Consider the following 25254-nt stretch of genomic DNA (forward strand, 5'->3'; position numbering starts at 1 on the left):
ACGGAGCTCACAAAGCGGGAGTGCTAAGACTCAGGGTTTAAATGCTTCCTGCTTTCATTGCCCTCTTGTCAACCCAAAATGCATGTATTGTTGCTAAAACTGAAGGCTCTCCCATCTATCTTGACCCTTTGACCTGCAGCATCGGACATCTCAGACACAGTCGTGTATCCCCTTGTTCAGATGCCGATGTTTGGAATTCGATACGATGAAGAGGTGAGGATAACGTCCTTTATCTTTATCCTAAACTCACATACATGTATGTTCTTGATATTTTTGTGTGTGAAGGTTCCACAATGTATGTGACTTTTAGTTACGTTTAATTTAAATCACCATCTGCACATGGTGCATAACAAAGGGGGAAAAAACGTTTCTGTAAGTTTCTGTAACTTTAATTTTGTTACTTTCATCTTGCTTCGTAAGATTAGAAACATGCGCGGTTTGAAGAGTCACAAGTTCAATGGGAGTATGTTGGTAATTGACGTATCTAGCCTTGGTTCAATCATGGATGCGATTCTGACTGAGCTGCACTTTGTGGACAGCTCGTGTGTCGGATGGAGACGTTAATCTGGATGTCCATTTTGCATTTAATATGTAAATGCTTCGAACATTCCAAAGAGCAAACCATGGCGTGCTGTTGCCCTGGACAAATTTCTTTGGGAATGTGGGGTGGGAAGGGGGACGGGGTAGGTGTATCGCAGAGTAATTCACATTCCCTGCAGTCGGTAGAAAGGTTTGGATATGGAGCAGGAATGATGAACCAAATTTCCTTTACTTATCTATAATAACAAGCATTCTGAGTATTGCGCTGCAATCCATGTCCCCTACCAAAGTTCAAAGTGCCATAACTTTGTCAAAAATGATCGAATATGCAAATTTATGCACGGTTGATGCTGGTTTTCAAACTTGATCTGAGGTATGCTGAGATACGTGTGTGTCACGCCTCGCCTCGTTGATAAGCCCGCAAGGTCGCTCCGTGGAGCAGCCTGCACGTATTGCACTGTGAATTATATAATTACCAACTCACCGTCTGAGGTACTAGCGATTCAAGAGATATCCATTTTTAAAATATTTTCGTTTAATTAACGATATCTGCCAAACCACGTGCCCTATCGCAAATTCCAAAAGGACATTTTAGTAGACTGACATGCTGAACAGATCTGTGAGGTTTCCCCTCGATTGGATCAAAAATGAGGGAGGAGCTCGGTTTTAAAGGTTCATGCTTAAAAACATCATAACTCTGAAACCATGTGACGCATGACGTCATGGGTATGCGATTCTGCCTGCAAAGTTTGGCCTCGATCTGTTCAGCCGTTGCAGAGAAAAAGGGGTTTTCGTGTTTTCACGAAAAACAATATGGCGGCCGAACCACGTGACCTGTGACGTCATAATTACCATTAAAATATTCTATAGACCGAGTCCCCCCTACGGTGAAAATTTGATCTCAATCGGTCCAATTATTGCAGAGAAAATCTTTTTTAAAGGAAATTAAAACTTGTGAGTTAAGGATCATCAGAATTATCAGAATTCCCAAAGTTCAAAGTGCCATAACTTTGTCAAAAATGATCGAAACGTCGTGAAGTTCGAACTTAATCTGTAACTTATCATGAGGAAACCATGTGCCAAGTTTTAAATCATTAGCATATTATGAGTTTAGAAAAAAGTCCAGAAAACCGTTCTTTGCGTGACGGACTGACTGACTGACGGACAGAGAGACGGCGTGCAAACCTATAGTCCCCTCCGGTGTACACCGGTAGGGGACTAATAAAAGGCAATGTGTGTCAGTGTGTCTGCTCCACAACTCCAAAACCCTGAAACCCAGTGGCCCGAAACTTTGCTATACGAAGGGAACTCAAAAAGCATGTATGAATGAAAACTGCCTCTGTGGATGAATATAAACACACCTTTTGAAGAGAAACAAGCATTCTGAGTATTGCGCTGCAATACATGTCCCCTACCGGCAGTCTGTCGTCCGGAAAGCTGTTGGGGAAATTACCAAAGTTCAAAGTGCCAAAACCTTGTCAAAAATGATCGAAACGTCGTGAAGTTCGAACTTGATCTGTAACTTGTCATGAGGAAACCATGTACCAAGTTTGAAATCATTAGCATTAAGAGTTTAGAAACAAAGTCCGGAAAACTGTTCTTTGCGTGACGGACGGACGGACGGACGGACGGACGGACGGACGGACAGACTGAGGGACAGAGTGCAAACCTATAGTCCCCTCCGGTGTACACCACCGGAGGGGACTAATAACGGCTTACTTTCATGAAAGGCTTTATCCTTGGTCAGCTCAACATCACCTCGCAGGGGTCTTAGCCACCATTTTGTTTGGCCTATTCAAACGTGCCTTGTATTGGAAACACGATCTGCTCTCACATACGAAATAAAGTATATAATCAAAATCTGTGTTCGGATTTGAGGACGGGATCTCGAGGACTAAATAAGCGCCAAAATATGGAGGGAGCCAATTTACCTTTACCTCTATCTGAGACGTGGAAATGGCATAATGAGCCAATTTACCTTTAGCTCCATCTAATATGTGGAACGGGCATGATGAGCCAATTTACCGTTGCCTCTATCTAACATGTGGAATGGGCATGATGAGCCAAATTACTTTTAGCTCCATCCGATATGTGGAATGGGCATGATGAGCCAAATTACCATTGCCTCTATCTAACATGTGGAACGGGCATGATGAGCCAAATTACCTTTAGCTCCATCTGATATGTGGAACGGGCATGATGAGCCATATTACCGTTGCCTCCATCTGATATGTGGAACGGGCATGATGAGCCAATTTACTGTTGCCTCCATCTGATATGTGGAATGGGCATGATGAGCCAAATTACCTTCAGCTCCATCTGATATGTGGAACGGGCATGATGAGCCAAATTACCTTTGCCTCTATCTGATATGTGGAACGGGCATGATGAGCCAAATTACCTTTACCTCCATCTAATATGTGGAACGGGCATGATGAGCCAAATTACCTTTGCCTCTATCTAATATGTGGAACGGGCATAATGAGCCAAATTACCTTTGCCTCTATCTAATATGTGGAACGGGCATGATGAACCAAATTACCGTTGCCTTGATCTAACATGTGGAACGGGCAGGATGAGCCAAATTACCTTTGCCTCCATCTAACATGTGGAACGGGCATGATGAGCCAAATTACCTTTAGCTCCATCTGATATGTGGAACGGGCATGATGAGCCAAATTACCTTTGCCTCTATCTAATATGTGGAATGGGCATGATGAGCCAAATTACCTTTGCCTCCATCTAACATGTGGAACGGGCATAATGAGCCAAATTACCTTTAGCTCCATCTGATATGTGGAACGGGCATGATGAGCCAAATTACCTTTAGCTCCATCTGATATGTGGAATGGGCATGATGAGCCAAATTACCTTCAGCTCCATCTGATATGTGGAACGGGCATGATGAGCCAAATAACTTTGGCTCAATCTGATATGTGGAACGGGCATAATTTTTTTTTGTTTTTTGTTTTTTGTTTTTTTGTATACAGAATCGAGGCTCGTGAAAGAGCTAACATTTATCACACAAACAAATCAAACAGACAAACAAACAAAGTATATAAAAAGGGGAGCGGTAGACAAGATGGGGAGAGACGGGGAAGCACATAAACACAACATTTGAGAGCAGGGACATCGGGACATGAGCCAAATTACCTTTGCCTCTATCTAATATGTGGAACTGGCATGATGAGCCAAATTACTTTAGCTCCATCTGATATGTGGAATGGGCATGATGAGCCAAATTACTTTAGCTCCATCTAATATGTGGAACGGGCATGATGAGCCAAATTACCTTTGCCTCTATTTAATATGTGGAATGGGCATGATGAGCCAAATTACTTTAGCTCCATCTGATATGTGGAACTGGCATGATGAGCCAAATTACCTTCAGCTCCATCTGACATGTGGAACTGGCATGATGAGCCAAATTACCTTCAGCTCCATCTGACATGTGGAACGGGCATGATGAGCCAAATTACTTTAGCTCCATCTGATATGTGGAATGGGCATGATGAGCCAAATTACCTTTGCCTCTATCTAATATGTGGAACTGGCATGATGAGCCAAATTACCTTCAGCTCCATCTGATATGTGGAACTGGCATGATGAGCCAAATTACCTTCAGCTCCATCTGATATGTGGAACGGGCATGATGAGCCAAATTACTTTAGCTCCATCTGATATGTGGAACGGGCATGATGAGCCATATTACCTTTGCCTCTATCTAATATGTGGAACGGGCATGATGAGCCATATTACCGTTGCCTCTATCTAATATGTGGAACGGGCATGATGAACCATATTACCGTTGCCTCTATCTAATATGTGGAACGGGCATGATGAGCCATATTACCGTTGCCTCTATCTAATATGTGGAACGGGCATGATGAGCCATATTACCGTTGCCTCTATCTAATATGTGGAACGGGCATGATGAGCCATATTACCGTTGCCTCTATCTAATATGTGGAACCGGCATGATGAGCCATATTACCTTTGCCTCTATCTAATATGTGGAACGGGCATGATGAGCCATATTACCGTTGCCTCTATCTAATATGTGGAACGGGCATGATGAGCCATATTACCGTTGCCTCTATCTAATATGTGGAACGGGCATGATGAGCCATATTACCGTTGCCTCTATCTAATATGTGGAACGGGCATGATGAGCCATATTACCGTTGCCTCTATCTAATATGTGGAACGGGCATGATGAGCCATATTACCGTTGCCTCTATCTAATATGTGGAACGGGCATGATGAGCCAATTTACTGTTGCCTCCATCAAATATGTGGAACGGGCATGATGAGCCAAATTACCTTTACCTGTATTGAATTATTTTTGTGATTTGTTGTGAATTTAATTAACCCTGAATGGATTTTGCTCCGTCGTATTGATGCAAGTAGGTATATTAACCATATATTGTTACCAAAAGAGATGTTTTATTAATTATTACGAATCAAATTTGGTGCTAAACACCAATAACGGAAACAAAAACAATCTGCGCTTACTGAGTGAGTCAAAATAGCACTTAAATGTATCTAGTTTAAACATTGCGATTACAATTTATCCTGATGCTAATTATACTATGAACATCCCCTACCGACGCCCCACAATCCAACACCCCCACCTTACACCCCAACACCCCCACCTTACACCCCAACACCCCCACCTTACACCCCAACACCCCCGCCTTACACCCCAACACCCCCACCTTACACCCCAACACCCCCACCTTACACCCCAACACCCCACCTTACACCCCAACACCCCCACCTTACACCCCAACACCCCCACCTTACACCCCAACACCCCACCTTACACCCCACCTTACACCCCAACACCCCCACCTTACACCCCAACACCCCCACCTTACACCCCAACACCCCCACCTTACACCCCAACACCCCCACCTTACACCCCAACACCCCCACCTTACACCCCAACACCCCCACCTTACACCCCAACACCCCCACCTTACACCCCAACACCCCCACCTTACACCCCAACACCCCACCTTACACCCCAACACCCCCACCTTACACCCCAACACCCCCACCTTACACCCCAACACCCCCACCTTACACCCCAACACCCCCACCTTACACCCCAACACCCCCACCTTACACCCCAACACCCCGCCTTACACCCCAACACCCCCACCTTACACCCCAACACCCCCACCTTACACCCCAACACCCCCACCTTACACCCCAACACCCCCACCTTACACCCCAACACCCCCACCTTACACCCCAGCACCCCTCTAAAAAAAACTGAAGTAAATGTTTTCGCCCAATTCCCAGTTCGACATCGGGGAGGTGTGCACGATCTCCAGATGCATAGTGAACACACCTGGAATGACCTTACACACTTGAGCATTTCCATGATGGGTCAGAAATATATTCACATAAATACTTAGAATGGTTTAACAAGTTTTAAATTGACTTTTTACATCCACAGGCGACTTCACAATTGCTTTCCCGGGCTGACCACCGAGCTCGGGTGTCCATGGCAACAGGTTACTTCAACCCACCTGAAGCATACGCGAAGCACCTGATGAGGTCCGCGAGCTCCGGGCGGCGAGATATCCTCGTGCCTTCCCCACCCGCCAATGGGTTTTGGGGGGCCGGAGGACTCGCGTCCGGAGTCGCCGGCGCTTACACCTATATCACGGCCGAGTTTGCGAGGCGGCTGCACAAAAGGTACGGGGCCGCGCGTACCACCCGCACCACCAGACTCTGGGAATACTCACACAAGGGCTGGTCATTCCACGGGAAAGGTAAGAACATGCCAAGGTTCGCACGGAGGTAAGAGAGCTTAGATTCGCAAAGAATGTGCTGAAGGGCAGAAAGGAAAGGAACGAATGAGGGAATGGACGGATGTGGTGAGAATGAGCAGTGAATGATGATGGTGGCGAGATGGAGTGTGATGAGAGCTATCCAATGAGATGGAGTGCGATGAGAGAGCTATCCAATGAGATGGAGTGTGATGAGAGAGATATCCAATGAGATGGAGTGCGATGAGAGAGATATGCAATGAGATGGAGTGTGATGAGAGAGTATCCAATGAGATGGAGTGTGATGAGAGAGATATCCAATTAGATGGAGTGTGATGAGAGAGCTATCCAATGAGATGGAGTGCGATGAGAGAGATATGCAATGAGATGGAGTGTGATGAGAGAGATATCCAATGAGATGGAGTGCGATGAGAGAGATATGCAATGAGATGGAGTGTGATGAGAGAGATATCCAATGAGATGGAGTGTGATGAGAGAGATATCCAATGAGATGGAGTGTGATGAGAGAGCTATCCAATGAGATGGAGTGTGATGAGAGAGATATCCAATGAGATGGAGTGTGATGAGAGAGATATCCAATGAGATGGAGTGCGATGAGAGAGATATGCAATGAGATGGAGTGTGATGAGAGAGATATCCAATGAGATGGAGTGTGATGAGAGAGAGCTATTCAATGAGATGGAGTGTGATGAGAGAGTATCCAATGAGATGGAGTGCGATGAGAGAGATATCCAATGAGATGGAGTGTGATGAGAGAGATATCCAATGAGATGGAGTGTGATGAGAGAGATATCCAATGAGATGGAGTGTGATGAGAGAGATATCCAATGAGATGGAGTGCGATGAGAGAGATATGCAATGAGATGGAGTGTGATGAGAGAGATATCCAATGAGATGGAGTGTGATGAGAGAGCTATCCAATTAGATGGAGTGTGATGAGAGAGATATCCAATGAGATGGAGTGTGATGAGAGAGATATCCAATGAGATGGAGTGTGATGAGAGAGATATGCAATGAGATGGAGTGTGATGAGAGAGATATCCAATTAGATGGAGTGTGATGAGAGAGCTATCCAATTAGATGGAGTGTGATGAGAGAGCTATCCAATTAGATGGAGTGTGATGAGAGAGCTATCCAATTAGATGGAGTGTGATGAGAGAGCTATCCAATGAGATGGAGTGTGATGAGAGAGCTATCCAATAGGATGGAGTGTGATGAGAGAGCTTTCCAATTAGATGGAGTGTGATGAGAGAGCTATCCAATTAGATGGTGTGATGAGAGAGCTATCCAATTAGATGGAGTGTGATGAGAGAGCTATCCAATTAGATGGAGTGTGATGAGAGAGCTATCCAATTAGATGGAGTGTGATGAGAGAGATATCCAATTAGATGGAGTGTGATGAGTGAGATATCCAATTAGATGGAGTGTGATGAGTGAGCTATCCAATTAGATGGAGTGTGATGAGAGAGCTATCCAATGAGATGGAGTGTGATGAGAGAGATATCCAATGAGATGGAGTGCGATGAGAGAGATATCCAATGAGATGGAGTGTGATGAGAGAGATATCCAATGAGATGGAGTGTGATGAGAGAGCTATCCAATGAGATGGAGTGTGATGAGAGAGATATCCAATGAGATGGAGTGTGATGAGAGAGATATCCAATGAGATGGAGTGTGATGAGAGAGATATCCAATGAGATGGAGTGTGATGAGAGAGCTATCCAATGAGATGGAGTGTGATGAGAGAGATATCCAATGAGATGGAGTGCGATGAGAGAGATATCCAATGAGATGGAGTGTGATGAGAGAGCTATCCAATGAGATGGAGTGCGATGAGAGAGATATCCAATGAGATGGAGTGCGATGAGAGAGATATGCAATGAGATGGAGTGTGATGAGAGAGATATCCAATGAGATGGAGTGTGATGAGAGAGCTATCCAATTAGATGGAGTGTGATGAGAGAGATATCCAATGAGATGGAGTGTGATGAGAGAGATATCCAATGAGATGGAGTGTGATGAGAGAGATATGCAATGAGATGGAGTGTGATGAGAGAGATATCCAATTAGATGGAGTGTGATGAGAGAGCTATCCAATTAGATGGAGTGTGATGAGAGAGCTATCCAATTAGATGGAGTGTGATGAGAGAGCTATCCAATAAGATGGAGTGTGATGAGAGAGATATCCAATTAGATGGAGTGTGATGAGTGAGCTATCCAATTAGATGGAGTGTGAGGAGAGAGCTATCCAATGAGATGGAGTGTGATGAGAGAGATATCCAATGAGATGGAGTGCAATGAGAGAGATATGCAATGAGATGGAGTGTGATGAGAGAGCTATCCAATTAGATGGAGTGTGATGAGAGAGCTATCCAATTAGATGGAGTGTGATGAGAGAGATATCCAATGAGATGGAGTGTGATGAGAGAGATGTCCAATGAGATGGAGTGTGATGAGAGAGATATGCAATGAGATGGAGTGTGATGAGAGAGATATGCAATGAGATGGAGTGTGATGAGAGAGATATCCAATGAGATGGAGTGTGATGTGAGAGCTATCCAATTAGATGGAGTGTGATGAGAGAGATATCCAATGAGATGGAGTGTGATGAGAGAGATATCCAATGAGATGGAGTGTGATGTGAGAGATATGCAATGAGATGGAGTGTGATGAGAGAGCTATCCAATGAGATGTAGTGTGATGAGAGAGCTATCCAATGAGATGGAGTGTGATGAGAGAGCTATCCAATGAGATGGAGTGTGATGAGAGAGCTATCCAATAGGATGGAGTGTGATGAGAGAGCTTTCCAATTAGATGGAGTGTGATGAGAGAGCTATCCAATTAGATGGAGTGTGATGAGAGAGCTATCCAATTAGATGGAGTGTGATGAGAGAGCTATCCAATTAGATGGAGTGTGATGAGAGAGCTATCCAATTAGATGGAGTGTGATGAGAGAGATATCCAATTAGATGGAGTGTGATGAGTGAGCTATCCAATTAGATGGAGTGTGATGAGAGAGCTATCCAATGAGATGGAGTGTGATGAGAGAGATATCCAATGAGATGGAGTGCGATGAGAGAGATACACAATGAGATGGAGTGTGATGAGAGAGCTATCCAATAAGATGGAGTGTGATGAGAGAGAGCTATCCAATGAGATGGAGTGTGATGAGAGAGAGCTATCCAATGAGATGGAGTGTGATGAGAGAGCTATCCAATGAGATGGAGTGTGATGAGAGAGATATCCAATGAGATGGAGTGTGATGAGAGAGATATCCAATGAGATGGAGTGTGATGAGAGAGATATGCAATGAGATGGAGTGTGATGAGAGAGATATCCAATGAGATGGAGTGTGATGAGATAGATATGCAATGAGATGGAGTGTGATGAGAGAGATATCCAATGAGATGGAGTGCGATGAGAGAGATATCCAATGAGATGGAGTGCGATGAGAGAGATATCCAATGAGATGGAGTGCGATGAGAGAGATATCCAATGAGATGGAGTGCGATGAGAGAGATATCCAATGAGATGGAGTGCGATGAGAGAGATATCCAATGAGATGGAGTGTGATGAGAGAGAGATATCCAATGAGATGGAGTGTGATGAGAGAGAGCTATCCAATGAGATGGAGTGCGATGAGAGAGATATCCAATGAGATGGAGTGTGATGAGAGAGATATCCAATGAGATGGAGTGTGATGAGAGAGATATCCAATGAGATGGAGTGCGAGGAGAGAGATATCCAATTAGATGGAGTGTGATGAGAGAGATATCCAATGAGATGGAGTGTGATGAGAGAGAGCTATTCAATGAGATGGAGTGTGATGAGAGAGATATCCAATGAGATGGAGTGTGATGAGAGAGATATCCATTGAGATTGAGTGTGATGAGAGAGATATACAATGAGATGGAGTGTGATGAGAGAGATATCCAATTAGATGGAGTGCGATGAGAGAGATATCCAATTAGATGGAGTGTGATGAGAGAGATATCCATTGAGATGGAGTGTGATGAGAGAGATATACAATGAGATGGAGTGTGATGAGAGAGATATCCAATTAGATGGAGTGCGATGAGAGAGATATCCAATTAGATGGAGTGTGATGAGAGAGATATCCAATGAGATGGAGTGCGATGAGAGAGCTATCCAATTAGATGGAGTGTGATGAGAGAGCTATCCAATGAGATGGAGTGTGATGAGAGAGCTATCCAATGAGATGGAGTGTGATGAGAGAGATATCCAATGAGATGGAGTGTGATGAGAGAGAGCTATCCAATGAGATGGAGTGTGATGAGAGAGCTATCCAATGAGATGGAGTGTGATGAGAGAGCTATCCAATGAGATGGAGTGTGATGAGAGAGCTATCCAATGAGATGGAGTGTGATGAGAGAGCTATCCAATAGGATGGAGTGTGATGAGAGAGCTATCCAATTAGATGGAGTGTGATGAGAGAGCTATCCAATTAGATGGAGTGTGATGAGAGAGCTATCCAATTAGATGGAGTGTGATGAGAGAGATATCCAATTAGATGGAGTGTGATGAGTGAGCTATCCAATTAGATGGAGTGTGATGAGAGAGCTATCCAATGAGATGGAGTGTGATGAGAGAGATATCCAATGAGATGGAGTGCGATGAGAGAGATATGCAATGAGATGGAGTGTGATGAGAGAGATATCCAATGAGATGGAGTGTGATGAGAGAGCTATCCAATTAGATGGAGTGTGATGAGAGAGATATCCAATGAGATGGAGTGTGATGAGAGAGCTATCCAATGAGATGGAGTGCGATGAGAGAGATATCCAATGAGATGGAGTGTGATGAGAGAGAGCTATCCAATGAGATGGAGTGTGATGAGAGAGCTATCCAATGAGATGGAGTGTGATGAGAGAGCTATCCAATGAGATGGAGTGTGATGAGAGAGCTATCCAATGAGATGGAGTGTGATGAGAGAGCTATCCAATAGGATGGAGTGTGATGAGAGAGCTTTCCAATTAGATGGAGTGTGATGAGAGAGCTATCCAATTAGATGGAGTGTGATGAGAGAGCTATCCAATTAGATGGAGTGTGATGAGAGAGCTATCCAATTAGATGGAGTGTGATGAGAGAGCTATCCAATTAGATGGAGTGTGATGAGAGAGATATCCAATTAGATGGAGTGTGATGAGTGAGCTATCCAATTAGATGGAGTGTGATGAGAGAGCTATCCAATGAGATGGAGTGTGATGAGAGAGATATCCAATGAGATGGAGTGCGATGAGAGAGATATGCAATGAGATGGAGTGTGATGAGAGAGATATCCAATGAGATGGAGTGTGATGAGAGAGCTATCCAATTAGATGGAGTGTGATGAGAGAGATATCCAATGAGATGGAGTGTGATGAGAGAGATATCCAATGAGATGGAGTGTGATGAGAGAGATATGCAATGAGATGGAGTGTGATGAGAGAGATATCCAATTAGATGGAGTGTGATGAGAGAGCTATCCAATTAGATGGAGTGTGATGAGAGAGCTATCCAATTAGATGGAGTGTGATGAGAGAGCTATCCAATTAGATGGAGTGTGATGAGAGAGCTATCCAATTAGATGGAGTGTGATGAGAGAGATATCCAATTAGATGGAGTGTGATGAGTGAGCTATCCAATTAGATGGAGTGTGATGAGAGAGCTATCCAATGAGATGGAGTGTGATGAGAGAGATATCCAATGAGATGGAGTGCGATGAGAGAGATATGCAATGAGATGGAGTGTGATGAGAGAGCTATCCAATTAGATGGAGTGTGATGAGAGAGCTATCCAATTAGATGGAGTGTGATGAGAGAGATATCCAATGAGATGGAGTGTGATGAGAGAGATATCCAATGAGATGGAGTGTGATGAGAGAGATATGCAATGAGATGGAGTGTGATGAGAGAGATATCCAATGAGATGGAGTGTGATGAGAGAGATATGCAATGAGATGGAGTGTGATGAGAGAGATATCCAATGATTGGACTTGTTTTAACACCTCAAGCTCGTCCCTTTGGGTCCCATTCCAATCCCTTTGAGTTTCACGGTATCAAACGGTGCTCCAGCTTAATGGAATTTTCTCTCCTTTGCTAGGGCTCTGGTACTACCCTCCCAAAGAGATCACTCCCTCCCTGACCTTTATCGGTTCACCGAACTTTGGCCTCCGATCGGTGCATAGAGACCTTGAGATGCAGATGGCGCTCATCACATCCAACCCGGGACTGAGGGAACGACTCAGACAGGTGACCAAAATTAATGCAACTGTGGGATGCCACTTGAATGTTTGTGGTTCATCGATGTTTACTTTTTTTAAGGTCATTGGTGGGGTTTGATCACGTGGCTCTGGCGTTGCCCGCGATTATGCAGAAGACGGTGGTGCACGTTATTGTTGATCACACACTCTTCATATTTTGTATGTCTAGGAGGAGAGGCGGCTGTACAAGTTTGCCACAGAGGTGACCCTGGATTCGGTCTTGCACCGCACGTGGAGGGTACCACTGTGGGTGCGTCTTGTGACGCCACTCATCCGCAGCTTCCTGTGATCGACTTGTGGAGTGCGATGCTCTCGGTGTATTTGGTCCAGTTTTTATGTATTTTTGTTTGCACAAGTTGTTTGAAACCTTTATCGGGGGTTTTAAATCACTGATCCAATCCGTTTCCTGAACAAACTGTCCTGTTGATGAGAAAATGTGAGGATTATCTGCATTTGAACTGGAATTCATCTTTTCATCACAAATGCAACGTTGTAGAACCTTCATGGTATTAAACACGTCACAAAAAACAAATACAGTTAAAGGTCATCACATCATTTCCTGTCGTACCAGCACCTCTGACTACGGTTAAAGGTCATCACATCATTTCCTGTCGTACCAGCACCTCTGACTACGGTTAAAGGTCATCACATCTCCTCCGGGTCATACCAGCACCTCTGATTATGGCTAAAGGTCATCACATCTCTTCCGAGTCATACCAGCACCTATGACTCTGGTTAAAGGTCATCACATCTCCTCCGAGTCGTACCAGCACCTCTGATTATGGCTAAAGGTCATCACATCTCTTCCGAGTCATACCAGCACCTCTGACTACGGTTAAAGGTCATCACATTTCTTCCGAGTCATACCAGCACCTATGACTACGGTTAAAGGTCATCACATCTCCTCCGAGTCGTACCAGCACCTATGACTACGGATAAAGGTCATCACATCTCTTCCGAGTCGTACCAGCACCTATGACTCCGGTTAAAGGTCATCACATCTCCTCCGATTCGTACCAGCACCTATGACTATGGTTAAAGGTCATCACATCTCCTCCGAGTCGTACCAGCACCTATGACTCCGGTTAAAGGTCATCACATCTCTTCCAAGTCGTACCAGCACCTCCGCATATGTCCCAACCTGCCTCATCTGTGTGAAAGGTACTCGCCTATTGGGAAGTTGTGTAGCTTACACCATACATTTGAATGAGTGGGATGCGTGCCACGGCCAAACGCAACACCTGCACACTGGAACAGATCAGCTTCACTCACAGTGAGCTCGGCAATCGTCACTTCACATTAACTGCATTCATTGTCAGATATCAATATAAACCTTCCACTGATATTCACAAAAACTCCACAAGTGTGGAATTGATTAAAAGAAGTTTAAACAGCACCGCAAATAGCACCTGGTCGCCATAAGCACCTGGTCACCAACAAAACCCGCTAACCACCAGTACCCCATCTATAAAAGCACCCAATTCCCACCAGTACCCCATCCATAACAGCAACCAATTCCCACCAGTACCCCATCTATAATAGCACCCAATTCCCACCAGTACCCCATCTATAATAGCACCCAATTCCCACCAGTACCCCATCTATAATAGCACCCAATTCCCAGCAGTACCCCATCTATAATAGCACCGAATTCCCACCAGTACCCCATCTATAGCAGCACCCAATTCCCACCAGTACCCCATCTATAATAGCACCCAATTCCCACCAGTACCCCATCCATAACAGCACCGAATTCCCACCAGTACCCCATCCATAACAGCACCCAATTCCCACCAGTACCCCATCCATAACAGCAACCAATTCCCACCAGTACCCCATCTATAATAGCACCGAATTCCCACCAGTACCCCATCCATAACAGCACCCAATTCCCACCAGTACCCCATCCATAACAGCACCCAATTCCCACCAGTACCCCATCCATAACAGCAACCAATTCCCACCAGTACCCCATCTATAATAGCACCCAATTCCCACCAGTACCCCATCTATAATAGCACCCAATTCCCACCAGTACCCCATCTATAATAGCACCCAATTCCCACCAGTACCCCATCTATAATAGCACCCAATTCCCACCAGTACCCCATCTATAATAGCACCCAATTCCCACCAGTACCCCATCCATAACAGCAACCAATTCCCACCAGTACCCCATCTATAATAGCACCCAATTCCCACCAGTACCCCATCCATAACAGCAACCAATTCCCACCAGTACCCCATCTATAATAGCACCCAATTCCCACCAGTACCCCATCTATAATAGCACCCAATTCCCACCATCACCTCACCCATAACAGCACCCAATTCCCACCAGTACCCCATCTATAATAGCACCCAATTCCCACCAGTACCCCATCCATAACAGCAACCAATTCCCACCAGTACCCCATCTATAATAGCACCCAATTCCCACCAGTACCCCATCTATAATAGCACCCAATTCCCACCAGTACCCCATCTATAATAGCACCCAATTCCCACCAGTACCCCATCTATAATAGCACCCAATTCCCACCAGTACCCCATCTATAATAGCACCCAATTCCCACCAGTACCCCATCTATAATAGCACCCAATTCCCACCAGTACCCCATCTATAATAGCACCCAATTCCCACCAGTACCCCATCTATAATAGCACCCAATTCCCACCAGTACCCCATCTATAATAGCACCCAATTCCCACCAGTACCCCATCTATAATAGCACCCAATTCCCACCAGTACCCCATCTATAATAGCACCCAATTCCCACCAGTACCCCATCTATAATAGCACCCAATTCCCACCAGTACCCCATCTATAATAGCACCCAATTCCCACCATCACCTCACCCATAACAGCACCCAATTCCCACCAGTACCCCAACCCTGAGTGCACCACAACCTGAAAAAGCAGACAATTTAAGTTACCATACCTTTGAGACCAGTGTGAACCATTAACAAGTCCAACAGCACTCGGTAGAGTGCATTCCACCTCCACCACACTGAACAGTTTACGTTATGCTCTGACCTGAATCAAAACCTCATCGGCTTGTTCTTGTAACCGACCCAACTCATCCACCAAGTTTTGTCATAACTCGGCCACACATTTTTGAGATATCATGTTATACAGTGCATTCAGAAAGTATTCAGACCCCTTCACTTTTTTCACATTTTGTTATGTTGCAGCCTGATGCTGAAATCGTTTAAATTCATTTTTTCCCTCATCAATCTACACTCAATACCCCATAATGACAAAGAGAAAACAGGATTTTAGAAAGTTTTGCAAATTTATTAAAAAGAAAAACCTGAAATATCACATTGACGTAAGTATTCAGACCCTTAACTCAGTTGAAGCACCTTTGGCAGCGATTACAGCCTCCAGTCTTGTTGGGTATGACGCGACAAGCTTTGCACACCTGGATTTGGGGATTTTCTGCCATTCTTCTCTGCAGATCCTCTCAAGCTCTGTCAGGTTGGATGCGGACTGTCGGTGGACAGCCATTTTCAGGTCTCTCCAAAGATGTTCGATTGGGTTCAAGTCAGGGCTCTGGCTGGGCCACTCAAGGACCTTCACAGAGTTGTCCCTAAGCCACTCCTGCATTGTCTTGGCTGTGTGCTATGGGTCATTGTCCTGTTGGAAGGTGAACCTTCGGCCCAGTCTGAGGTCCCGAGCGCTCTGTTTCAGGTTTTCATTGAGGATATCTCTGTACTTTGCTCCGTTCATTGTTCCGTCAACCATGACCAGTCCCTCAGTCCCTGCTGCTGAAAAACACCCCCACAACATGATTCTGCCACCACCATGCTTCACCGTTGGGATGGTATTGGGTAGGTTTAGTGTACACTGTACAACCTGGAGGCTTTGTTTTTCTCTCAGCGGTCCGTCGTTTGTGATCCAATAACTTTCGTTCTCTGTATTCCCAGTCTTTTCACCCATAGCCTACTTCCTTGTGTAAATCTCAACTCAAAAAAAAAAAAAAAAAAAACATTTCCTTCTCTGTTCTCATTCGTTTATTCATTCTTATTCGTTCGTTCGTTCTTCGACCACGTGTTTCTCCCCCATTTCCCCAGATAGTTTTCACTGTTATTAACCTTCAATGTTTACACTTTCCCCTCAAGTTATGTATTCCGTCATATTTTATAACACCTTTTTCTTCTTCTTCTTTAAAAGGCTGCTTTCGACTTGCTCACCAAATCAATTCATCCCAAAAAAAATATCCATCTCCTATAGTGCCTTTTTTCTACATTCCCTAAACTCTCCTGCACTCCATCCTCCATCCAGCGTCCTTAAACGTATTTTTAACTCGAAGGTCACAAGAAACTCATTTTGCAATAAATGTTCGTTTCCCATAAATCGTACACTTTCTAAAATCCAATCTCACCCCTCCCCTCCAAATCTTCCCCATCACCCCTCCCCTCCAAATCTTCCCCATCACCCATCCCTTTCAAATCTCCCCCCTTGCCCCCTCCCTCCTAAACTACCCCCTCACCCCTCCCCGCCAAGACGCCCCCTCGCCCCTCCCCTCCTAGACTCCTGCCTCACCCCTCCCCTCAAAATCTCCCCCATATCCCATCCCTTTCAAATCCCTCCCCTTGTCCCTTCCCTCCCAAACTCCCCCCTCACCCCTCCCCTTCAAATCTCCCCACCCTCATTGCTTCTCAATTTCCCCCCTCTCACTCCCCCTCCTCAAAGCGTCCTCCCCGCTTCTTCCCCCTTCCAACTCTCACCTCCATCTCCCCCAACCTTCTGCCTCGCTCTTCCCCCTCCTCAAATAACACCTCATTGTGCCTCACCCAATCACCATCAAACCTTTTGTCCGCCCCATCCTTCCCTTTCTCCGAGCTATTCTGAAATCTCTGACACACCTTCAACAGCTCTCCCTACCTCTTCCACCTCTTCCACATCTTACCCTACCCCTCCTCGCCCCTGTTCTGTATCTGATGCTCCCCCTTCCTCTTCATTAACGGTATGGACCTCAAACATCCGGGGCCTTCGTTCAAACTTAACTGATCTCTCCATACAGGTTGCTTCTGTCAAACCAGACGTGATCTGCTTAACAGAAACTTTCCTCCTTTATGATGTCTCTGATTCCTTAGTATCTCTCCCGGGCTACTCCCTCCTCCGGTATGATAGACCTGAGCCTCGTCCTGGAGGCGGGGTTGCTATCTTTATCAAAAACTCTCTTCCTCACTCACCCTGCACTGCACTCTCTCCACCTCACCCCCAGGAATACCTCTGGCTACGGCTTCCCCTTCGCTCCCACCTCTTGCTCATATGTGTGTTGTACCGTCCACCAAACAGTGATGACTCCATCTACATCTCGCTGTCTGATAATATGGACCAACTTCTATCTACTCATCCCAACTCTCTCTTCCTCATATGTGGTGATTTCAACTGTCATCATGCCAGTTGGCTGGGTGTGGGTACCTCTCTCACCAGCCATGGCTCCTCAGCAAAGGACTTCTGCGACTCACTGGGACTGACACAATCTGTCAATTTCCCGACCCGGATCTCAGTCAACGGAATATCTTCTCTTCTGGACTTGGTTATGACTAACTTCCCTGAAAATGTCTGCTGCTCTTCTTCTGCTCCAATCGGATCATCTGATCATGTCCTTGTTAAAGTGGACATCTCTCTGACGATCCTCAGGGAGCCTGCTCAGCGTCGACGAGTCTGGCATTTCACTCAGGCCAACTGGCACGGTCTTCAAGCAGCCATCAATCATCTGGACTGGTCTCCCATCTCTACCACCTCTGACATCAACTCATCCTGGGAATTCTTCCAAAGTAAATTGCTCTCTCTCATGCACAGATTTATCCCATCTCGTCTTCAGTTGTCATACCCTTCCTCCCGTCCATGGTACACGGAATCTTGTGGTAAGGCTGTTGCCCAGAAACAACTTGCCTTCGTCTCCTGGAAAGCAAATCCAACGGAAGGAAATCTCATTTCCTTTCACAAAGCCCGAAACAAGTGTGTGTCCACCCTCAGGAGAGCCAGGAAACAATATCTCTCCGTTCTCAAGACCGAACTCTCTTATCTGTCTCCCTCTTCCAAATCCTGGTGGCGTCTGGTCAAATCCGTTTCTGGTGTTTGTTCCCCCTCCATCCCCTCCCTTACCTCAAACGGCTACACAGCTGACTCCGCACGTGAAAAAGCTGAATGCCTCAACTCTGTGTTTGCCTCTAAATCTTGTGTCCCAAACCCATCCCTCTCTGTACCCACCATACCCAGTCGTACCCTGCTGCTCCTGGACTCCGTGTCCTTTCCTCCTGACAAAGTGGAAAAGTTTCTGTCAACCCTCAACTCTGATTCTGCAACTGGACCCGACGGCATCAGCCCACGGGTCCTAAAATCCTGCTCTGCTGCTCTATCTCACCCTCTCTCTGTTCTCTTCACTCTCTCTTTTGCTCAAGGTCAACTGCCATCTGCTTGGAAATCAGCCAACATCACCGCTTTGCACAAAAAAGGTGCAAAAACAGATCCTAGCAACTACAGACCAATCAGCCTTCTCCCAATTATCAGCAAAGTCATGGAATCCATCATTGCTTCGGATATGAAATCTTTCCTCTTCTCCAATGGCTTGATCTCTGATCATCAATTTGGTTTCAGACCAGGTCACTCTTCTCTGGACATGCTGCTTCTGCTGTCTCAACAATGGATGGAGGTCCTCAATGCCAAACAGGAAATTAGAGCTGTCTCCCTCGACATATCACGTGCCTTCGACACAGTCTGGCACCCCGCTCTGCTCACCAAACTCTCCTCCTTTGGTATCCATGGAAATCTCCACGCATGGCTGGCGGACTTCCTCTCTAGTCGTCGTCAACGTGTGGCCCTGAATGGGTTTCTCTCATCTCCTCTTCCTGTTCAGGCTGGAGTTCCCCAAGGCAGTGTTCTGGGCCCCGTGCTTTTTCTGGTCTTCATCAATGATCTCTCTGACTCTGTTGAAAATCCTCTCTATCTCTTTGCTGATGCCTCCACTCTCTGCCGCTCCATTCCTCTTCCCTCAGATCGGCAGTCTGCAGCCTCCTCACTCTCTGAAGACTTGCACAAAATCACAGACTGGTCAAACAAGTGGAACATGTCTTTCAATCCTGACAAATCTCACACTCTTACTATGTCTCTCCGAAAAGATCGACTGGACCAACCCTCCCATCTACTTTCTCAACAATCCTCTTCAAGAAGTTCTGTCGCTCAAGCTTTTGGGTCTCACTATCTGCCATGATCTTTCTTGGGAAAACCACATTTCCAAGCTGGCCTCCAAAGCCAGTCGCCGACTGGGCGTCCTCCGTCGTGCGAAGTCCTTCTTCGGCACACCTGAGCTCCTCACCACATACAAGGCTTTCATCCGCAGCTCAATGGAATACTGTTCTCCCCTATGGGCCGGTGCTCCTGCCTCACACCTAGCTCGGCTTCACGCTGTTGAAACCAAAGCTTTCAGAATTATTGGAATCTCCCGCGATGAAGCTATCTCTGAGGGCCTTTCTTTCACTCACTCACCGCAGGCAGGTAGGTGGTCTTTCTGTCTTCTACCGACTCCTCTCCGGCCTTGCACCCCCAGCTCTCTCTGTGCTCTGTCCCGCAAATATTCCTACAGGTCGCACAAGATCTGCCAGCAACCCTCTGATGGTTAAACTGCCGAAATCTCGGCTCTCTGCTCACCTTCACTCTTTCATTCCTCTTTTCTCCCGCGTCTGGAACAAACTCCCTCACTCCCTTCAATCCCACTCCTCCCTCCAGGTCTTTAAAACAGCTGTTCACCACCATCTCTTATCTTCCCCCATCCAAAACCTTGATCTTTTCTACCCCCGCTAATTCACCCCAGATCCACCTTGTTTGAAATTCCAACTTCTTTCCTGGAAGTCCTGGCAGTGTCCATATGTTTTATACCTCTCCCACCGCCCCCTTCCCATGCCCCCCCCCCAAAGCCCTCGCCCTCTCTCAGATCTCTCGATGTCTCCATGTCTCTCGGTCCCTGCTCTCAAATGTTGTGTTTGTGTCCTTCCCCCTCTCTCCCCATCTTGTCTACCGCTCCCGATGTTATATGTTTTATGTGTCGGTTTGTCTTTTTGTGTGATTAATGTTCGCTCTTTCACGAGCCTCGATCTTGTATACAAAAAACAAAAAAAAAAAGAAAAAAAAAAAGGTGACGAGCGGTGCCTGGTTTCCTCCAGACATGACGCTTAGAATTGAGGCCAAACAGTTCAATGTTGGTTTCATCAGACCACAGAATCTTGTTTCTCACAGTCTGAGAGTCCTTTTGGTGCTTTTTTGCAAACTCCAAGTGGGCTTTCATGTGTGTTTCAATGAGGAGAGTCTTCCGTCTGGCCACTCTGCCATAAAGCCCAGATCGGTGGAGTGTTGCAGTGATGGTTGTCCTTCTGGAAGTTTCTCCCATCTCCACACAGGATCTCTGGAGGTCAGCCAGAGTGACCAGCGGGTTCTTGGTCACCTCTATTACGCAGGCCATTCTCCCCCGATTGCTCAGTTTGGCCGGGCGGCCAGCTCTAGGAAGAGTCCTGGTTGTTCCAAACTTCTTCCATTTAAGAATTATGGAGGCCACTGTGCTCTTGGGAACCTTCAATGCAGCAGAGATTTTTTTTGTGGGCTTCCCCAGATCTGTGCCTCGACACAATCCAGTCTCTGAGCTCTGCAGGCAGTTCCTTCGACCTCATGGCTTGGTTTTTGCTCTGATATGCATTGTCAGCTGTGAGACCTTATATAGACAGGTGTGTGCTTTTCCAAATCATGTCCAATCAATTGAATTTACCACAGGTGGACTCCAATCAAGGTGTAGAAACATCTCAAAGATGATCAAAATAAATGGGAGGCACCTAAGCTAAATTTCAAGTGTCATAGCAAAGGGTTTTAATACTTATGTCAATGTGATATTTCAGTTTTTTATTTTTAATAAATTTGCAAAACTTTCTAAAATCCTGTTTTCTCTTTGTCATTATGGGGTATTGAGTGTAGATTGATGAGGGAAAAAATGAATTTAAACGATTTCAGCATAAAGCTGCAACATAAAATGTGAAAAAAGTGAAGGGGTCTGAATACTTTCTGAATGCACTGTATATCGTTTTTGGCCCCATCTCTCAATGGTGAAGAATTACTTAAATTAAAAATTCTTGTATCTGGATTCGGATCTTCATCAAAAGTGAATGAAATCTTCCTTGTCACACACCCAACCTCTCCACGAAGTTTCATCCAAATCCGTCCACAACCTTTATCAGATATCCTGTTCACAGACAAACAAGCATGATACAGTATGTGCAAAATCCAAATAAACAATAGTTGTCATGGAAACAGTAATTTGGAGAATTTTACCTATCAAGTGTTTTCCATGATGGGATGTTGTGCATAGCAAAGTTTGTTGATACATTTTGTAATTGCCACCTAATTGGTGTTTTACATGTTTTGGATGGCATTGACCTTGACCTTTGACTAATTGTTACCAGATTTTATACACATATGCTACACATACACACACCAAATAAGCATTTGATACCTTGTAAGTTTCAATTTGATACCTTGAAAAATTGCTGAGGTTCGCCATAAACAAATCCCAAAAATATCCATTTGATTACAATGGAGCTGAAATTGTTGTCATGGACACCATTTTATCTTTGCCACGTGTGACTTGTCTCTTTGCCACGTGTGACTTGTCTCTTTGCCACGTGTGACTTGTCTCTTTGCCACGTGTGACTTGTCTCTTTGCCACGTGTGACTTGTCCCTTTGCCACGTGTGACTTGTCCCTTTGCCACGTGTGACTTGTCTCTTTGCCACGTGTGACTTGTCTCTTTGCCACGTGTGACTTGTCCCTTTGCCACGTGTGACTTCTCCCTTTGCCACGTGTGACTTCTCCCTTTGCCACGTGTGACTTGTCTCTTTGCCACGTGTGACTTGTCCCTTTGCCACGTGTGACTTGTCCCTTTGCCACGTGTGACTTGTCCCTTTGCCACGTGTGACTTGTCTCTTTGCCACGTGTGACTTGTCTCTTTGCCACGTGTGACTTGTCTCTTTGCCACGTGTGACTTGTCTCTTTGCCACGTGTTACTTGTCTCTTTGCCACGTGTGACTTGTCCCTTTGCCACGTGTGACTTGTCTCTTTGCCACGTGGATAAATGTACAGTTCATAATAATATTCTCCCAGAATTCTCTGCGATCGTTTAAAGTGTAAACTGGAGTTCCATTATTGGACGTTCTTGCTTGATGACGTCATGTAATTGTAGCAACCATCCGTAATCGCTGTCTGTGACGTTCTGGGAAACAACCAGCCGCCCCCCAAAGCATACGACCTCTTGGTAATGGACACAACGTGTGGTGGTTACAAAGTGTCTGCTCTTGGCTCTTGGATACTTTGTAGACACCCTCCTCCAACACCACAGAAACCCTAATGACGTCATGTGTGAGTATTGCTCCTCCCTTCGTGAAACGAGATCGCCAACCTGATAAACTGGTCACGTGGTGTTGATAAAGCACAGCCATGAAGTGTTGAGTGGTTTGCTTCCAGAGTAGGTGGAGTTTGAGCGTGCAAGCATAGTATGAGCGTGTAGGCATGGTCTGGGTGTGCGGGCGTGGTTTGAGCGTGTGGGCGTGGTATGAGCGTGTAGGCGTGGTAAGAGCGTGTAGGCGAGGTATGAGGGTGTAGACGTGGTATGAGGGTGTAGGCCTGGTATGAGCGTGTAGGCCTGGTATGAACGTGTGGGCCTGGTATGGGCGTGGTATGAGCGTGTGGGCGTGGTATGTGTGGGTGGGCGTGGTTTGAGGGTGGGGGCGTGGTGTGGGCGTGGTATGAGCGTGCGGGCGTGGTATGAGCGTGCGGGCGTGGTTTGAGCGTGCGGGCGTGGTTTGTGCGGGCGTGGTTTGAGCGTGTCGGCGTGGTATGAGCATATAGGCGTGGCGTGTAAGCGTGGTTTGAGCGTGTAGGCGTGGTATGAGCGTGTAGGCGTGGTATGAGCGTGTAAGCGTGGTATGAGCGTGTAGGCGTGGTTTGAGCATGTCGGCGTGGTATGAGCATATAGGCGTGGCGTGTAAGCGTGGTTTGAGCGTGTAGGCGTGGTATGAGCGTGTAGGCGTGGTATGAGCGTGTAAGCGTGCGGGCGTGGTCTGAGCGTGCGGGCGTGGTTTGAGCGTGTAGGCGTGGTATGAGCGTGTAAGCGTGGTATGGGCGTGCAAGCGTGGTATGAGCGTGTGGGCATGTTATGAGGGTGTAGGCGTGATTTTAGCGTGTAGGCGTGGTAAGTGTGTAGGCGTGGTTTTAGCGTGTCGGCATGGTATGAGCGTGTAGGCGTGGTATGAGCATGTCGGCGTGGTCTGAGCATGTGGGCGTGGTCTGAGCATGTGGGCGTGGTTTGAGCATGTAGGTGTGGTAAGAGCGTGTAGGCGTGGTATGAGCGTGTAAGTGTGGTATGAGCGTGTAGGCGTGGTATGGGCGTGCAAGCGTGGTATGAGCGTGTGGGCGTGTTATGAGGGTGTAGGCGTGGTTTTAGCGTGTAGGCATGGTTAGAGCATGTCGGCATGGTCTGGGTGTGCGGGCGTGGTATGAGCGTTTAGGCGTGGTATGAGTGTGGGCGTGGTTTGAGCGTTTGCGTGTTATGAGGATGTAGGCGTGGTTTGAGCGTGTGGGTGTGGTTTGAGCATGTAAGCGTGTTTGCGTGTTATGAGCGTGTGGGCGTGTTACGAGGGTGTAGGCGTGGTTTTAACGTGTAGGCGTGGTCTGGGTGTGCGGGCGTGGTATGAGCGTGTAAGCGTGGTTTGAGAGTTTTGGCGTGGTTTGAGCGTGTGGGCGTGGTTTGAGCGTATGGGTGTGGTTTGAGCGTGTGGGTGTGGTTTGAGCATGTAAGCGTGTTTGCGTGTTATGAGCGTGTGGGCGTGTTACGAGGGTGTAGGCGTGGTTTTAACGTGTAGGCGTGGTCTGGGCGTGCGGGCGTGGTCTGGGCGTGCGGGCGTGGTATGAGCGTGTGGGCGTTGTTTGAGCGTATAGGCGTGGTTTGAGCGTGTGGGCGTGGTTTGAGCGTGTGGGCGTGGTTTGAGGGTGCAGGCGTGACACCTCCTGAGCGGAGATTGGAAGGTTTCCGAACACACCCCCCAGGACATGTAACATCCGATACGAACAATGGCTCAGGCTGTGCGGATGTTAACGTCGAAGGTGACGATCCGGTGTGGGTCCACTTTCAGGAATGGAGCTCGGGCTCGGGTGCGGAGCTTGATGACCTCGTGTTCGTCTCGCTGTCCATCTGCTGTGTCTGCTCTGCGTACAGTTGTTGGTGAGCGACCTGGGCCGAAGAAACACTATTGTGGTGTGCACGTTTGTGCCCAAGTGAGGCCCTGATGGGGACATGTCGCATGTCTGTCTTGTGTTTATATCAAACAGCACGTTCGCTTGTCTTGTTTCGGGTTCACATGTGCGGGGAACCTCGGTTCAAATCCCATGTTTACCATACCTGTTTGTGTTGTCCGTGTAATCATTATGTTACAGGAAATAGACAGGTGATATCTCCATCTGATGCATGTCCGAGCTGGTCCACAATCGTCCCTGTGTCCCTGTATAATATGAGTTACACAAGTGTTGGAATTGTGCAGGAGAAACTCACAAAGCACATCGTGCACACACGACTTGGTACTCTGTGTTGTACAAATG

General features: G+C 46.4%; 2 protein-coding genes across 4 annotated transcripts in view; both read left to right on the plus strand.

Annotated features, from left to right (window-relative positions):
• The window catches only part of PGS1 (phosphatidylglycerophosphate synthase 1), a 39200-nt gene extending 26062 nt beyond the window's left edge, over nucleotides 1-13138 (plus strand). The window contains exons 8-11 of one of the 2 annotated variants that reach the window (XR_010984636.2): nucleotides 140-213; nucleotides 6008-6249; nucleotides 12447-12595; nucleotides 12776-13138. Coding sequence is in view for 1 of the 2 variants with exons in the window: in XM_068117960.2 (XP_067974061.1) it covers nucleotides 140-213; nucleotides 6008-6326; nucleotides 12447-12595; nucleotides 12776-12895 (662 nt within the window). In the remaining variant the exon portion in view is untranslated. Of the gene's footprint in view, nucleotides 1-139; nucleotides 214-6007; nucleotides 6327-12446; nucleotides 12596-12775 lie in introns of both variants that reach the window. The other variant, XM_068117960.2, reaches the window with a different exon arrangement.
• An 11485-nt stretch (nucleotides 13139-24623) lies between these two features.
• Nucleotides 24624-25254, plus strand: part of GCAT (glycine C-acetyltransferase) — a 34738-nt gene continuing 34107 nt past the window's right edge. Inside the window, exon 1 of one of the 2 annotated variants that reach the window (XM_068117959.2) lies at nucleotides 24624-24880. In XM_068117959.2, coding sequence (XP_067974060.2) covers nucleotides 24730-24880 — 151 coding nt within the window. In that variant the 5' untranslated portion in view covers nucleotides 24624-24729. The remainder of the gene's footprint in view (nucleotides 24881-25254) is intronic. The other variant, XM_068117958.2, reaches the window with a different exon arrangement.

This window comes from Myxine glutinosa, chromosome 5 (assembly GCF_964187855.1).
Source record: "Myxine glutinosa chromosome 5, kmMyxGlut1.1, whole genome shotgun sequence".
Classification (NCBI taxonomy): Eukaryota; Metazoa; Chordata; class Myxini; order Myxiniformes; family Myxinidae; genus Myxine; species Myxine glutinosa.